Here is an 18,661-nt window from a genome sequence, read left to right as displayed (position 1 = left end):
TTACATTTCAAATTATATTTGACTGAAATATTTTACTCCACCCAGTTTATGTTCTACCAATTATAAAACTACTCAGGAGTGGCAACTTTTGAGTTCAGCTTGAGTGAGATTTGAGGGAGTTGCTTTGACACAAATTTCACGATTTGATTTCGATTCAATATCCTACACATGGATATTGTACGTCAATTTTTCAAAAGGAAAAGAAAATCTAATGTTGTAAACTACAGGGAACCCTGTCAGCTGGTACATCATTATTGAGAACGGATATACAATATTGTACATAAGGCTGTTTTTTAGAATATGATAATACATTTTAATGGTATTAGAGTAAATATATAACAAATATGTAATATAGTGCTTTTTTTTTGCAAAATAATCCTCTCTAGAGTACATTTTTCTCACTGACTATAATGGCTGTTCTGAGGTAAATGTAACATTACCCGTCACATTGACCGCAGCTGATTGAGCGATTACGAGAGACATGATACATTTCAATAAGTTGTACTGGCTCTTTCAACATACTCTCTGATGTTAATTCATGTTTATTTTGGTAAGGTAAGACGATTTAATTAATGAAAACAAGATTAATTTGTAATTGGGACTATTTTGATTTGCACATGGGCTCCTTGTTACGCAGATCTGGGAACCCTACTAACTTTGAAAGTTTCATTATCCTGAATGATGTTAACCAAGTTTATTTCCTTATCCAAATATGCTGAGTATTAGCTAGGTTGTTAGTCTCTGTTTCAGCATTGCACATTAGTGAAGCACAAACTGCTCATTTGATCTACTCTGATGACTCATTGTTTAGACTGCTGAGTTTGTGCATTATATAAAGAGTGTATGAATGTATTTCAAAGCAATATCCTTGACCTTGTTTCCTGATCACTTTGTAAATACCAAAAGAATGTTAGATCGTTTATTAAAGAGCAGCTAATGGGATCCTGATATAGCACCAAAAAAAAAAAAAAAGCTTGGAAAATAGGTAATATAAGCTGTCAATCAATAAGCAGTTATCAAATTTTTATTAGTTTTGGGTGTAATTAATTTTTACACATGAGAAAGAAAAAAAAAAAAAAAAAAACTAAAATTATCACCAAAGACATTCTACAGCCAATAATAATATAAATTCTTTTTAATATCATTATCAGGTCATAAGACATGATTAAGAAACGAGTATTACATTGTATCCGAGTCCAGTAAACAGAGTTTTAAGGAGAAAGTGGAACAGAGCAGCAGAATACAGTTTAAACCTCTGAATACAGTTCATTATTAAGCCTCGTATGACAGAGGCACAATGCATCTCTCAAAACATGTGCTAAGACATCTCCAACCCAACATGACATATTTACCTCTCTAGACCCTGGATGGAAGTTCAACTGAACTAAAGCAAGTTTATTTTTATGCCATTACTGTAAACCTGGTATTACCACATTATAAGAATTCAGTCCTTTTACACCTACAAAAAGTCCTGAGATAAGTGGCTTATGAGTAACAATGGATCAGCTGCAATCAGCTCCTTTAATACGAGGTGGTTTGTCATGAGGCAAAACAAAACTTGAAGCGAATACATTAAGGGTGGAAACGTCTGTTAGAGAAACGTGTAAACATGCTGGTGACAACGATAGTAAGGGGTTATTGAAACACACAAGTGCTGATGTCAGTCAACTTAAGCAAAAAAAAAAAAAAAAAAAAAAAAAAGAAATGGATAAACATTTATGGAGATTTTCAAAATAAAAGTTAATATACATGGGGTAGAAACATGGGCTGAAAAAAAAAAAAAAAAAAAAAAAAAAATGTTGCTACTAATTAGTGTAAGAAACACCTCTGGATAGAATCTCCTGTGTGCAGATGTTGAGAAAAGAAAACTACTGGAGTGAAGCATGAAGAGAGAGAGCAGCCCATCATACTGCAGTGACTGCAACATCTGAAAATACAAAAATAAAATAATAAATAATTAAATATATAAATTGGCATAAAAAAATTATTCGGGGAAAAAAATATTTCCTGGATAATTTCTTAAATTTTATTTAAAATAAACTCGCCAAGCGTCAAAAGCCAACGCCACCTGCCTTACTCTCCACACCACTGATCCTGTCAGACAATTGGTGGGCGGAGTTAGTGTAAATAACATCTGCCAACAAGGCAGGCTATTTGCACTTGGTGTAAATACACACTCTGAAATATAAACCAACAGCACAGCTTTACTCACAGTCCCAATAAACAAGTGCCTTATTCGTCTGCGGCAGACATGCCTTTCACTGGTTCGGTCTCTCGCATCTATGGGCAGAAAAAAAAAAGAATTTCAGACATGTCAATATTGGATATTTAATTATGTGGGCTAATGCTTCATTTCATTTTTACTTTTAGACCTTTGCTGTCATCTAGCATTCACTTAAAGTTAATCTTTAAAACATTAATAATTTAATAACACTGTTAAATGTAATCTTTAGCAAACCTCAAAATGAAAAATAATTTCATACTGTACAGTATAATGTTGCCTAAATTAACTTGTAGCATTTAAACTGAGTGATTCAAGTTAAGCATTTTAATTTATTTATTTAGGTACAAATAGTCAGAGGTGGGTAGAGTATCCAAAAACTGTACTCAAGTAAAAGTACAAGTACTTATAGAAATATTTACTCAAAGTAAAAGTGAAAGTAATAATCCTAATAGTTACTTGAGTAAGAGTAAAAAAGTATCCAATAAAAATCTTACTCAAGTAGCTTGTTACTAGTTACTTTTATTATATATATATATATATATATATATATATATATATATATATATATATATATATATATATACACACACACACACACACTAGCATGTTATTATTTAATGTTTATTATTTAAATAGATATTTAATTTATTATCATAATTAGATATCTTTGCAACAAACAAACATAGAAGAGACAAGCATTATTTCTAGCATCTGTAACCCGAATGTATCGTTACTATATTAATAACGTACACAGCTAACGTTACATTTTAAAGAAGAGAGAAAACTATTTACATGTGCTCGCGCTCATATCTGAACTTGACACAAACAATGATCAAATACACATTGACGGATCTTCTTCGGTCTGTTCTCCAAAATGTAATCAAATGTATATTTCAACTGTGTCAACGCAAAGCGTTCATTTTCAAGACGAACAGGTCGCTGGCACCGCCATTGCGCAATAGTATATGTATAAATTAATGTATAAATTAAGATATATGCCCATAAAAACGGTAAAGAAATACTACATACTTTTGTTATAGTGACGTAATAATCTGTTTGGTTGTAAAATGTCGGCTATTGGCTCGGCTGTATCATGAAGTAAAATCAAATGAAATCGATAGGCCTAACGTTACCTGTGGAATTGTTCACAGACAGCATACGCAGCTCAACTAATAAAGATCTTCATCGCTGGCAAACAACTGTATGCATTTGCAGATTTGCTTTTAATTGACTGTAGGTCCACTGCCACTTCTTCCGCTCCGAGTGAGAAACCGCTTCAAACGATTCAGCGCGTGCAGGAACTGAACAAATCATTCAAACTGATTCGCGAATCAATTTAGACAGCTTTACCAACTTGTTTGATCAAGTCTTTGAACAGAATCGACTCAAAAGAGTGATTCATTTGTGAATGGGGCATCGTTCATGAAAAAAGAGACAGCGCGCATGGAATAAACTACGCATTTCTTAACATTTACAGTATTGAATTAAAATAAAGTAACGAGATGAACGTTGCCCATTGTAGCGAAGTAAAAGTACAGATTTTTCATTACAAATTTACTCAAGTTAAAGTAAAAGTACCCACATTTTAATCTACTCTAAAAAGTACAAATTTTCCAAAAAACTACTCAAGTAAATGTAACGAAGTAAATGTACTTCGTTACTACCCACCTCTGCAAATAGTATAAATTCTAATATTCGCCATTTATCAATTAGTTTGGACCTGAAAATGATTATTGGCCAGAACTATATTGGTGGATCCATAAATTAAATAAAGATTAAATATCTCCTTTGACCAAGGTCATTCAGCACTGGATCTTTACTCCATTCAGTGTTGTTTCAGTATCATTTATATACTTTTATTTTTATATTTTCATATATTTCACTTTTGTTATGTGCTTTTGTCATTTTTTATTAGTTTTTTTTTTTTATTTCTATTTAACCATTATTTTTGTTTTAGTACTTAAATGAAATTTTAAAACTCAATGGAAATAAAAATAATTTACGTTTTTCATCTAACATTTATATTTTATTTCAACTTTATTTCAATTAAAGGTGCCCAAGAATGCTTTTTCACAAAATGTAATATAAGTCTAAGGTGTCCCCTGAATGTGTCTGTGAAGTTTCAGCTCAAAATACCCCATAGATTTTTTTTAAATTAATTTTTTTAACTGCCTATTTTGGGGCATCATTAACTATACACTGATTTTTTCAGCGCGCCGCCCCTTTAAATCGCGTGCTCCCTGCCTCACGAGCTCTCGACTATATTAGAGCGCATTTACAAAGTTCACACAGCTAATATAACCCTCAAATGGATCTTTACAAGATGTTCGTCATGCATGCTGTGTGCATACATCGAATAATGTGAGTAAAGTATTTTTTTTGATGTTTACATTTGATTCTTTGAGTTTGAGGCTATAGTCCGTGGCTAACGGCTAATGCTACACTGTTGGAGAGATTTATAAAGAATGAAGTTGTGTTTATGAATTATACAGACTGCAAGTGTTTAAAAATGAAAATAGCGACGGCTCTTTTCTCCGTGAATACAGTAAGAAATGAAGGTAACTTTAACCACATTTAACAGTACATTAGCAACATGCTAACGAAACATTTAGATAGACAATTTACAAATATCACTAAAAATATCATGTTATCATGGATCATGTCAGTTATTATTGCTCCATCTGCCATTTTTCGCTGTTGTTTTTGCTTGCTTACCTTGTCTGTGCACAGATCCAGACGTTAATACAGCCTTTCCTTGTCTAATGCTCGAACATGGGCTGGCATATGCAAATATTGGGGTCATACATATTAATGATCCCGACTGTTACGTAACAGTCGTGTTATGTTGAGATTCGCGTGTTTTACGGAAGTCTTTTAAACAAATTAGATTTACATAAGAAAGAGGAAGCAATGGGGTTTGAAACTCAATGTATGTCTTTTCCATGTACTGAACTCTTGTAACTCTTGCAACTATGCCAAGATAAATTAAATTTTTCATTCGAGGGCACCTTTAACATTTTTTAATAGTTTTAATTAATCTTATTTTACTGCTATTAACTGCATCTTATGTGAAAACCTTTGAATATTATAAATCATTGTGGTAAAACTGTCTGCACTCTGTTCAGCGTTGTTGAACTCACATTATCAAGTTCTTTCTGCGTCTCCTCCTCCATGCGGCGGATGTCCTCCATGGTCAGATTGATCCACTGGTCTATCCAGCAGAAGAGCTGTCTGTGAAAGTTGGTGAACAGACGCTTCTCTTGCTGAAGTCAAACCAAACAAACATTAATGTTTCATGAGTCACTGCATTAAAAATAGACCAACACACAAACACCAAGCCCTCTAATAAAATGAACAAACACTAACTGTTTATCTTTCTAAACTGCACCTCCATGATGGACATTTTGTTGAGTCAAACTGAACACAGCATGAGATGTTTTATAGATTTATACCCTGTGGATGAAACTCTCCACTTTATTCTGCAGGCCAAACCACTTGAACTTGACAGTGACTAGTTTATAGGCACACATATGAGGGCAGTCCGTCTTCTGAGGAAGTTCTTTCTGCAACACACAGGAACAAACTTAATCAACTTCAGGACTCTGCAAAAACACTGGAGCTATTGGTAACACTTTACTTGAAGGGGTGTGCATAAGACTGACATGACACATTCATAATCTTGACATGACACATGTCATGAATATGAAGGAGGTTTTATGCATGTTTATGATAACTGTCATTAAATGTCATTCGCTCAATTATGTCATTTTTAATGCAAAGATGACATTGTTTGAGATGTCTTTGTTACAACAACTTGACATAAACCAACACATCATAACCTGTCAGTGTCTTTGTCATGACAACGTGACATTAGCAAAACATCATAACCTGTCATAAACATGACATAGCAGATTAATTATCAAACTTAAAAAACTACTTAGCTTTATGGGTTAACATTACATTACATTATTTTGGTAACACTTCAGTATAGGGAACACATATATAAACGATTAACTATGACTTTTCCCTCAATAAACTCTTAATTTACTGCTTATTATAGTTAATTGTTAGGTTTAGGTATTGGTTAGGATTAAGAATGTAGAATAAGATCATGCAGAATAAGGCATTAATATGTGCTTTATAAGTACTAATAAACAGCCAATATTTTAGCCATATGAATGCTAATAGTAATAGGCAACTAGTTAAAAGACCCTAAAATAAAGTGTTACCATTATTTTATAACAGTGTCATCTTTTTACGAAATTTGAAATGGTCTATTATCTGACCTTCTGTTGGAGGAAACTTAAAAACAAAAAAAAAAAAAAAAACATGAAATGAAAAATAGTCATGACGCTGTTATAAAATTATTTGTCAGAGTATTGTCACTTAATGACATTTTAATGACAAGTTCAATTTGTACCACTGTACTTGAGCTCAAGATACATATTCATGACACTGTTATAATGGCCTCATGACAGCCAATGTCAAAACCAACCACATGACAGTTTAATGCAATATTAACCCATAAAGCTAAATGATGTCAAGTTGTCATGACAAAGACACTGACAGATTACGATGTATTGGTTTATGTCAAGTTGTCATAACTCGGACATCTCAAACAATGTCATCTTTGCATTAAAAATGAAATAATTGAGCGAATGACACTTAATGACAGTTGTCATAAACATTCATAAAACCTCCTTCATATTCATGACATGTGTCATGTCATGATTATGAAGGTGTCATGTCAGTCTTATGCACACCCCTTTAAGTAAAGTGTTAACGAACTATTTATCTAGAAACAATTAAAGAAACTACACAGACCTTCCAGTCAGGTCCTAATGGCCCTCTACCAGTCTTCTGCGATTTAAACGTGGCTGGATCCTCGTCTGGTTTGTAGTCCTGTAAAGATGTTTAATCTGTCAGCAAGTCTTAAAGTTTGATCATGCATTGAAAGTAAATACTCAGTTTTCCTTACCTTAGTGTCCACCTGAGACCTGTCTGCAATGTCAATGTGTACCACCTCAACCTTCTTCCACTGTTCTGGGTCAAGCTTATGGACCTTCAAAAAAATAAAAAAGACATGGTTAGTTTACAAGATTCTTACAAATACTTGTAATTTAAAATCGATATTTTGCTCATTGTGGTGATGTGCAATTATACTATTTTGCGCATTAATATGCATAATGCCGAATGCCTACTCACGTTGTCCTGTTCACCGAGGTCAGGCTTGTGCCACGTCTCAATCATGACTAGAAAATTGTCCTTCATGTACTCATTCTATAAAAATACACACAATAGATTTGATATACAGACACACTACTGTTCAGTCTGGAGTCAGTAAGATTTCTTTTTTTAAAAATGAATGAATATTTTTATTTAGTAAGAATTGCTCAAAAGTGACAGTAAAGACTTTTAGCGTTAATAATATACTTTCTATAGAAAATAATATACTTTCTAATTATCAAAGAATCCTGAAAAAGTGCATCAATGTTTCCACAAAGACATTAAGCAGCACAAATGTTTTCAACATAAAATAAAAAATGTTTCTTGAGCACCAAATCAGAAAGATTTCTGAAGGATCATGTGACACTGAAGACTGGAATAGTGGTGCTGACAATTCAGCTTTGCATCAGAGGAATAAATTACATTTTTAAATATATTAAAATAGAAAACAGTTATTTTAAATTGTAATTATATTTTACAATATTACTGTTTTTACTGTATTTGGATCAATAAATTTCTTTCAAAAACATTTTTTTCCAAATCTTACCGACCCCAAACTTTTAAAGTGTAGCATAAATATAAGAACAAAACCTGTTTACTTGTTAAAAGAAATTGTTAATGCTGATTATTAATATTATTATTAATAGAAAATGTTTAATTTAGCCACACACAGGTGTCTCATACACTCACCGTAAGAACTGGAGTGATGAATGATGATGTAGGGAGCGCATGAAAAAGAAGAAAAACAGTTTTGAAGTGAAGTGAGTTCTGTGTTTAATAGGTCAATCATGCATCATGTTTGTGTTAACGTGTACATTTAGTGTACTGTGTGCGGTACCTGTGCGACAGTAAGGGTAAGCATTCCAGGCCTTCTCGTGGATATTCAGGGCAGATGAAGGGGCCAGTAATCGTACAAAAGTTGGCACTTTACTGAATAAGACAGAGAGATTGAGATTCCCAGAGAAAAACTGAGATACAGACTATGACCAGTTTTACTGCTTGATGACATGTGATGACCCTTACAAAAGAACATGATAATACCATGGCACTTGAATATAGACCATAGTACTGAATAAAATTACCTTTGCAAGCGGTAGATCTTGTGCGTGTACTGTCCTTTCTCTCCATCCTCCTTCTCGTAGGGCTCGTTTTTCAGGACCTCCACCCCGTCTCCACCTCCCGTCTCATTCTTACTAGCCTCTGCTACTGAGAACAGCTGACCAACCTGGTACTGTATATGAGAGAATTATGTTAACTTGACTTGTTCATATGCAAATTACAGTATAATGCCCAGTGTTGGGGAAAATTACTTTTAAAAGTAACGCATTACAATACTGTGTTACTCCATAAAAAAAAGTAACTAATTGCGTTAGTTACTTTTTATCAAAAGTAATGCGTTACATTACTTTTGCATTACTTTTTCTTACCTGGGCTGGGATTGCTTGTTTGTTTTTTTAATAACAACAGAAGTTATATTTTTGGCAAATGTTAAGGCCCTTTCACACCAAAAGTGACATGAATAAGCCTATTTTAAGCCTTTACACCTGTACAGTAGAGGGCGCAGTTCCGACAAATCTCGCGAAGCCAGACCTTCAGACTGATGGCAGAAGGTCTGGACTATATCGCTGCTCTCATTGGCCAAGGACCACCCAAGAAGACGTTTGAATGACATGTAACGCAACCAATCAATTGTTCCGTGTCATGTTAAGGGCGTGAAAATGTAAAGTTGATGTCCCTGCAATAACAGACCGGCTTGCATCTATAAATTATTAATTCAAGAGCGTTGTGCAAGTTTACTGCAACAATGGACCCACGAACTTCATATACTTTTGGAAATCCAGCATTTAGTTGATCCTGGTAAGCGTTTATAAACACGACGGCTTTCTTTCTTTCAAGGGGTTTAGTGTCACGGCCATAGACTGTAAAAAAAAAAAAAAAAAAAAAAAAAAAAAAAAGGTCATGGCATGTGCTTCCAGGTGGACCCTTAAAGAACGCGGCACACGCATCTCCCGGACGTCCTGTTTACTTAAACCAACCAGATGACGACTTCGAAACTCCTTCGAAAGTGTGCCATATGTATCAGACGTTCAGCTAACGGTCTGTGGGCATGACGTCTGAGGCTGAGACTAAGCTGTGCTGCCGTTCTGGATTAAAGAAGAATAGGATACAGGAGGAGGAAAATCAACACTTATTTCTAAATCTAATCTAAAGTAATTTTTCCTTATTAGTATGGTTGAATTAGATCATTGAAGGTCAGCAGCAAAGACACTGCTTAATAAAGTGAGATTAAATACATAAAGTATATTTGTGTAATTTAATATAGTTAATTATTACAGGTTTGTTTAAAATTCTGAGATTGCATTTTACTGTTTTTATTCATTTTGAGGAATACTGAATGTTTTCGTGCAAGTGAGATGAGTAAAAACATGTTTACGTTTAGTCTAGAACTGCATGTTCACACAGCGCACACATAACATAACTTGCGTTACTTATTTGAAAAAGTAACTTAGATATTTTGTTGTAAATTGAAAAAGTAATGCATTACTTTAAAAGTTACTTGAAAAAGTAATCCGATTACATAACTCAAGTAACTTGTAATGCGTTACCTCCAACACTGATAATGACAAACAATTAAACACATTAAAAGTGAATGTATTCTGTCATGTCATGGCTGCGTACAGTGCTGGGAGAGGATTCAACATCTACATAAATAAATAGCCATATACAGACAGTTGTGCCATAAACAAACGGACACACTTCTAGAGGAAGTGTTCAAACTATATAGCCCGATGATGGAAAAGAGGGAAACTGGTGTCTAATGCTTCTAGCAAATACAAGTGCACCTCTAGTTCTCCAACTTAGACAAGCTTCTGCCCAAGACTATATTCAGTAGAAGCATAAAATTTTTTATAGCAAGTTTTAGACACTTTGGAAACAAATCCAAACCATTTTATCAAAATAAATTCTGGCTGCGACAATAAACTAATAATTATTTTAATGTTATGATAACACATAACCGATAAATTGTCGATATTAAAAACCCATACTATTTTTTTCTACAAAAATGACAAATAAAACTGTAAAAAGTGAATTAAAGGGTTAGTTCACCCAAAAACGAAATTTCTGTCATTAATTACTCACCCTTATGTCATTCCACAGCCGTAAAACTTTCGTTCCTCTTCGGAACGCAAATTAAGATATTTTTGATGAAATCTGAATGACTTCTGTCCCTCCATATACAGCTACGCAGCTACCACTTTGACGCTTCAAAAAGTTCATAAAGAGATCCTAAAACTAACCCATATGAATTGAGAGATTTAGTCCAAATATTCTGAAGAGACATGATCGCCCTATATGATGAACAGATTTAATTTAGGCTTTTATTCACATGTAAACATTGATCAACTCACACATCAGATAAACAGAAGCTCAAGCATGTTCTCTTGACGTGCGAGAACCAATGAGCTTCATTCTCGTGTGTTACGCAGCACATTTGAGCTTCCGCAAAAGGTTTGTTCAAGCAGGTTCTGTTGAGCTTCTGTTTATGTTCACTGATCAATGTTTATATGTGAATAAAAGCCTAAATTCAATATGTTTTTCATATAAAGCAATCGTGTCTCTTCAGAAAATTTGGACTAAACAGCTTGATTCATTTGGATTATTTTTACAATCTCTTTATGAACTTTTTGAAGTGGTAAAGTGGTAGTCGTGTAGCTGTCTATGGAGGGACAGGAAGCTCTCAGATTTCATCAAAAAGATCTTCATTTGTGTTCCAAAGATGAATGAATGTCTCACGAGTTTGGAATGACATGAGAGTGAGTAATTAATGACAGAATTTTCATTTTTGGGTCAACGATCCCTTTAAGGTATCCAAATTATAAATGTACAGTATTAAAAACCGCTTGCACTGATATTAAAGTTCTGGTTGACACCTATAAGCCAATAAGCCATATAACATGGTGAATTTTAGGCATAACAACAATATAATGCTCACTATGAAAAATTGACATTTATTCTGAGGTGTGTTAAGATTACACATAACCCACTGAGATCCAGACACAAATGAGTCATGCAGCTCCCAGCAGCCCCTGCACCTACACTGGGCATGTCTACAAAACCAGCTTCCACAATGTAATATCCTCTAGGTGCTTCCCGTTTCAGCTGGTCGGGTAGTTTAATTCTCCACTAGTCTGTATTATGTGGCCTTTTGCACAGGTTAAGAGAGAAAGGAATGCAACTGCACATGCCAAACCTGTGTTTGTTTTTACTGCCATTTAGACAAGAACAATTGACTTCTTCAACAATGATTTCTTATTCAAACACTACAGATACAGAATGATGGCATCAAGGCGCTCAGATATCCAGGGTAAAGACACACCAATCTAAAACAAACAAATACTACAACAGGGAGGGCAAGAAATGACAGGGATAAACAAATTCAACCTTTGCTTGTTAAGCTGGAGCTGATGGTACACTTGATAAAGTCCGATAAGCCTGGTCTCGGGTTACAATTAATTATAAGCTGTCCTAGTCTACTGTATACAGGCATGCCACTAAACTAGGCCACTTTCCCACAAACCTCGGACTGTTTCAATTCATCGTTTTGAATGTCTAAACTCCTGCCTATCATGACAAACAGATAGGTGGAGCCTGGAAAACTGGAGTAACAGAAAAACTGTCATTATGCCAAAATCCATCCATGAGCCTTTTCAAATTATAATAGATTATGATAGCACCTGTAAGATCTCAAGAAAAGGGAAAATTACAGTACATACCTCTTCAACAGAAATGGGCAAGACGACTCGACTGAAAGACAACATAGAAAGGAAATGAAGTCAGCAAAAATGCCATTGTGACCTTTGAACTCTTCATTCATTCAACTACATTTATTTATTTGGACAACTTTTTGTACCCACAAGCCCTGTTTTTACCATCTGTAGACAATGGCATTAAAGGGATAGTTCACCCAAAAATGAAAATTTGATGTTTATCTGCTTACCCCCAGCGCATCCAAGATGTAGGTGACTTTGTTTCTTCAGTAGAACACAAATGATGATTTTTAACTCCAACCGTTGCGGTCTGTCAGTCATATAATGCGAGTAGATGGGAACTTCTATCTATAAGAGTAAATAAAGCTTGCTTAGACAAATCCAAATTAAACCTTGCGGTTCGTGACAACACATTGATGTCCGAAGACACGAAACGATCGGTTTGTCCGAGAAAACAAACAGTATTTATATCATTTTTTACCTCTAAAACACCACTATGTCCAACTGCGTTCAGCACTCGGTTAGTGAGGTCCGCAATCAGACCTCACTAACCGAGTTGGACGTGGTGTTTTAGAGGTAAAAAATGATATAAATAGTACTGTTCGGTTTCTCACACAAACTGAACGTTTCTTGTCTTAAGACATCAATGTGTCGTCACGAACCGCAGGGTTTAATTTGGATTTGTCTGTTGTGTTTTTTTCGACTCTTATTGATAGAGTTCCCATTCACTCGCATTATTTGACTGACAGACGGCAACGGTTGGAGTTAAAAATCATCATTTGTGTTCTGCTGAAGAAACAAAGTCACCTACATCTTGGATGCGCTGGGGGTAAGCAGATAAACATCAAATTTTCATTTTTGGGTGAACTATCCCTTTAATAACATCTTATAAATAACAGTTAGAACTTTAGTTATTAAGAACTGAAGTTGCTTTATTCATTAACCTCACCTGTCCCAAGTCTCTTTGCAATCATGAAACAGTCATGTTCTGATAATACTGTTTCATAATGAGTGTACTTCATAGAGTCGTCTCAAATTAGAATAAGATACAGGTGAGATATGTGACATAAACCAAAGTTAACAAAAAAGGTAGATATCTGCGTACAATTATAGCTGCAAGAGAATTGTATTACAACCAAGAGCAACAAAATAAACTGATGAAAAAATGCATACTAATCTTTTAAAACCAGGATTACTTCCCACATTTTAAAATCCCCTGATAATTCCCAGGTTTTCCATGACGTGTCGAATTAAAAGTTCTTAATCACCAGATTCACATCAAGTATTATAAAAGCCATTATGGCTGTAATGACATCATAACAACGACGTAGTGACGTCTAATGTAATATTTCAGTTGTTATAAAATTCAGGCAGCACTTCATTTTCTAGTCATGTAAATATTATTGTCATAATATTGTTAGAGGACCAATTCCTGAATATGTATATACTAACAGCACATACTTTTAAGTCTCAAAGTGGACTTTGACGTGACTTGCACACCGGTGCATTATGACGCGTGACCGGCAGAACGGTAGCATGTGACAATCACATTCATACTACCTGCAGTTTTTAGTTTGTAACCTCAAAAAAAAAAAAAAAAAAAAAAAAAAAGTTACGCTTTTTTTTTCACTTTGTAAAGCAAATAAACTGATGACTGATCAAAGCGAATTCGAATTGACTGGAATATAAATAATAGGACAATAGGTCAAACTTTAGACTATTTGATTTCACTTAATTAAGTTAACACTCCGAAAAAAACCCAATTCATAATTAATTAGTCAAAATAATATCAACATAAATCTACTTTATTTGGCAGCTGCCGGCGAAAGTTAGCAAACACGCGCCCCAAACTCAAGTTCAGCGCGAGATCAAAACTTCAGCTCAGTTAAATCATACAAAAGTACTTACAATTCCTTTATTAACATGTTATCGCCTTCGGCTCCGCGTGCTCAACATTCAAACTAGTTTAAAGAGAGTTTATTCTTCGACTCTTCGGTCCTCCCCGCCGCGACTCGTTTTCAGTTCAAGTTCCTGGATTTCTCATTTCTTTAAATTCATTTCCTGAAAGATGTCGACAGGATCGCCGCGTCGTCACGGCAACCACACCCACTAGAAGGGAAACCGGGCTGTGAGCGAATCTGATTGGTCAAGAGCCGCATATAGAACCTCGCGCCACACCCTGCTCTCGCACAAACACCACACGGGCTTACAGAAACTGTGACTGTGTGTCCACATGGATGTCAGGCAGATGTACTCGTTCCGCTGGTTTTAATTTAGGATGAGACCTCAGCAGAAAGGATTTGGGTGTGAAGTTGTTTTGTATCTTAAGCCTGTTCTGTCCCAGACCTGACTTTCCAGTCAGCCTGACAGTAACAGATAACTAGCCTTTCTCCATTCCACGTTAATTTATGTTCAGGACTTGTGCTATAGCACAGTAATGTTTATCAAGAAAATGTTGTAGGCCTACTGCTCCTCTTCTATATACACTACCAGTCAAAAGTTTGGAAACATTACTATTACTATTTTTAATGTTTTTGAATGAACTCTTATACTCATTAAGGCTGCATTTATTTCATAATAAATACAGAAAAAACAATAATATTGTGAAATATTATTACAATTTAAAATTATGGTTTTTATTTTAATATACTTTAAAATATTATTTCTGTGATGCAAAGCTGAATTGTCAGCATCATTAGTGTCACATGATCCTTCAGAAATCATTGTAATATGCTGATTTATTATCAATGATGGAAACAGTTGTGCTGCTTAATATTATTTTATAACCTGTGATACTTTTTCAGGATTCACTGATTAATAAAAAGTTAAAAAAAAAAAAAAAAAATCTGCATTTATTTAAAATAGAAATCTTTTGTAACAATATACACTACCGTTCAAAAGTTTAAAAAGTGATAGTAAAGATTTATACTTTGAATAAATGCTGTTCTTTTTAACCTTTTATTCATCAACGAATCCTGAAAAAAGTATCACAGGTTCCAAAAAATATTAAGCAGCACAACTGTTTCCAACACTGATAATAACTGAGTATCAAATCAGCATATTAGAATGATTTCTGAAGGATCATGTGACACTGAAGACTGGAGTAATGATGCTGAAAATTCAGCTTTGCATCACAGAAATAAATTATATTTTAAAGTATATTAAAATAGAAAACCATCATTTTAAGTTGTAATAATATTTCACAATATTATTGTTTTTTCTGTATTTATTATGAAATAAATGCATCCTTAATGAGCATAAGAGACTTCGTTCAAAAACATTAAAAATAGTAATGTTTCCAAACTTTTGACTGGTAGTGTATATATAATATATAAGTCTAGCATATCCAAGTCTAGAATAACAGAGCTCAAAAGGTTGAGCAAACTTGAATTACAACATCTGTAGATGACGCCACACTGCCATCTACCGTACAGTTTACTAACATAACCCAAACATGCACAAACAAATATTTCATACAAATTAATGTTTTTATTTATTTGTCACATATCTGATATTTGCTGGGACATTTATTCAAAAAGGTGCTATATAGTAATAGAATGAAGTAACCCTAAAGCATAGTACAGTAAACCACCCACAAAAAAAAAAAAAAAAGAAAAGAAAATATGTACACGTACACATAACTAAAAACACAACCTACAAAGTAGATAAATCAACAAAATAATCAACAAATGACACAACAAATACAATACAGTACAGAGAGAAAACGATGTTAAAGCTGATCTTTCTCACTTTTCTTCCCTCTTACATCTCTGTGTATGGGCATTTTTCACGCTCATACACGTACAATGGGGGTACCAACATTTAAAACCCAAAAAATGTGATTGTGACAACTGAGATAAAAATGAAAATTTAAGGTATGGCAGTGAGGAAAAGTGCTACTTCTTTCGTTCTGAGAGCAAAAGTTTCACTCTCACATTCATTGCGCTTAGTACAGTACTGCATTAGATTGGAATTCACTTGCAATGTTCAAGCCAGCAAATGTTCACAGACTCACGTCTAGCCTCAGCTCTGATGAAATATTCACAACAAGTGGATGTTGCTGGGTGGATCTGACCTGTTCCTCTTCTAAGGGGTCATAAAATAAGGTCTGTTGAGAAGTCCTGTTTACTCATCCAGGATCTCGTACAAATGTTTGTGTGTGTCTCTCAGTTATGGAGAGACAAATACTTTTCTTTTCAGGTAGGTTTACTGTAGAAAATACTGTTAAAGTGAGTGAGGTTGTGACTTAAACATCTTCAAATCAATCTTTTGATGAGAAATGTTCAGTGATCTGCACAAAACACAGTATCTACATCAACACTGTAATTCATGTTTAAAAGCTTTATGACTGATTTTACATGAATTTTCACACTGTTTTCTGAGCATAGTTGAGCCAAATCCATCACAGGACTTGTAGACCCGATTTCGCTCAATTGTATGTATTTATCACGTTTTGTCGTTCACAATACTGGCCTGGAACCCATTACAAGCTACAAGAACATGGGTTCTCAAAAGGGATTGTCATCAAGCATGTCTCAAAAATCTCCCTTTTTTAATCGCTATGAATTAAATTCAAGTTCTTACCACTACAAGGTGTGTCTACGTTGAGTAGCCAACTAAATTCTGTATTTGGTTTCTGTATCATTCATGTAGACCAACACAGAAACCTTGTTTTTTCTATTCTAGTAAGCACCGTAGTTAAATGGTAACCAGACCAGAAATCTTGAGAACATACACAAAAATCGTGTATCTTGTATGGCTAACATGGTTTTCGTGTACGTATGAGGTTGAACGCATATACTCTGTAATGGCTAACGTAAGCACCTCTGTAATCATGAACCCTGTAGTGCAAGATATATATGATAATGGCCTCTAATCTCTTTACCGAGAGCTTACTGTGTCGCGTTTTTGTTTGTTTTTTACCCCTAATCGCACATACGTGACAAAGCAAAGCTTGCAGGTGAATCATACTGAAGGTGAATACATCTGATATGAATTATTACTCTAAAAGTGAAACACCCTGAATAATTGAGCCAATACAAGGAAAACATTTTGTGCTAACAAGTGAAGCTCAACCAGTAGTACTGCATGGGAAAGTGGTATAAGGTACAAGATCAGTGTGGAATAGTATTGCTGGTGAAGATCAGTCAATCTTGATCGAAATGTGAGGCTAATCCCCGACATACCACTTTAAGAGAAACCTTTTAGACCCACATGGCTTCTACAACCTTCTGAATGGACAGATATGTACAAAAACCATCATCTCACCCATAGATGTACTGAATCTGCAGCCCAAAGCAAATAATAGCACAATCGTCATATTAAAATTTGCTTAGTTTACATTAGCCTCGGGTGCCGTGGTCCGAATGTCCTTTAAAATCAGCCCAGTTCAGAAAAGGCTGCAGTTTCATGCTCATGCTGTCCAAAGCATGCTTGTATATATGAGATTAAAATCTAAAATCTGTCCACTTCCAATGAAGAGCCATATGGGACAGAATAACAAGCAGATTCGTTCTGCTTTAAGGTAGTTTTTCAGTTTTGAATCATATTTCAGCATATCGCATTTCAGCAGCTTTGTGAGCTGAAAGAAACAAAGTAAGTGAGGTAACAATGCAGAAAATATCTGAAACAAGCTTAGCCACGAAGCTGAATACTAGTGATGTGTGTAATACTCTGTTCAGGAAGCGTCGTCAAGCCTCCTCAAACCTGAGAGGATTTCACTGAATTTGCTTTGTCTTTTGTATTGTCATGGTGTGAAATTCAAGACTCAAGCTAGAATTGCAAGAAAAGAGGGCCATTCTCATCTTTCTTGTCAGGCAGTACATAAACACTTGATGTCCTTGTCTGTTTCAAGGACAAGGCCATCATTTTTTTCTACACTTGCCTTTCACAGTGTCCATTCAGTCCATTGCATGTAAACGTGTGTTTGTGTGGCACGTTGTGAGACTCTCGGTTGCTTTGGCTGTATTTTGTGTTTGTGTGCCTATTGAGAATATGTGTGTGTCAGACAGAAGGAGGGATCAGGGAGGTGTTTATCACTCTTTTTGTGACCTGCAGTTCTCTTCCCCCCCTTTTTCCCCCACCCTCCTGCTCTCTCTGCCGGCTACTATCATCTGTGCGTTTGCAGTTAGACAAAGGCCTCGGGGTTGGTGCCGTTGTTGATTTGGACATAGATCTTGGGGTCTTCCTCGCGCTCCTGCTTCTCTCTGAGCAGCTGTCTGCCGTAGCACAGAAGATAACTGGGCAGGCAGAATCCCAGCAAGCTCAGGACCAGTAACCCCACGTTTACCTGCACAGAAAGACAAAAGCTTGAATTTGAGCAAGCACAATTTAAATTTAAAGGTGATTTATTCTTAAATTGTGGTTTGTGTGCGGAGCAGAGATATAAATTGGGTTTAAGAGTTTGTACCCCGACAGCAACATATTGTCGGCCCAGATCCGG

The 18,661-nt window shown here is 35.1% G+C and overlaps 2 protein-coding genes across 3 annotated transcripts in view; both read right to left on the bottom strand.

Annotated features, from left to right (window-relative positions):
* Positions 1 to 1,120: 1,120 nt before the first annotated feature.
* pitpnaa (phosphatidylinositol transfer protein, alpha a) lies at positions 1,121 to 14,286 on the bottom strand. The gene is made up of 12 exons (XM_048162181.1): positions 14,128 to 14,286; positions 12,226 to 12,256; positions 8,533 to 8,681; positions 8,289 to 8,380; positions 8,141 to 8,148; positions 7,430 to 7,504; positions 7,203 to 7,286; positions 7,049 to 7,126; positions 5,677 to 5,787; positions 5,365 to 5,487; positions 2,213 to 2,280; positions 1,121 to 1,927 (listed from the first exon to the last, which is right to left on the bottom strand). The coding sequence occupies exons 1-11, from the start codon at positions 14,142 to 14,144 to the stop codon at positions 2,233 to 2,235; spliced, it is 816 nt and encodes a 271-aa protein (XP_048018138.1). The 5' UTR covers positions 14,145 to 14,286; the 3' UTR covers positions 1,121 to 1,927; positions 2,213 to 2,232.
* A 1,402-nt stretch (positions 14,287 to 15,688) lies between these two features.
* slc43a2a (solute carrier family 43 member 2a) overlaps positions 15,689 to 18,661 on the bottom strand; it is a 28,797-nt gene continuing 25,824 nt past the window's right edge. For both annotated transcript variants that reach the window (XM_048159761.1, XM_048159762.1), the window contains one exon: positions 15,689 to 18,508. In XM_048159761.1, the coding sequence (XP_048015718.1) occupies positions 18,347 to 18,508 (162 nt within the window). In that variant the 3' untranslated portion in view covers positions 15,689 to 18,346. The remainder of the gene's footprint in view (positions 18,509 to 18,661) is intronic.

The sequence above is a fragment of the Megalobrama amblycephala genome, linkage group LG16 (genome assembly GCF_018812025.1).
Source record: "Megalobrama amblycephala isolate DHTTF-2021 linkage group LG16, ASM1881202v1, whole genome shotgun sequence".
Lineage (NCBI taxonomy): Eukaryota > Metazoa > Chordata > Actinopteri > Cypriniformes > Xenocyprididae > Megalobrama > Megalobrama amblycephala.
Note: the sequence above shows the minus strand (reverse complement) of the source record. Positions and strands in the feature narration are given on the sequence as shown.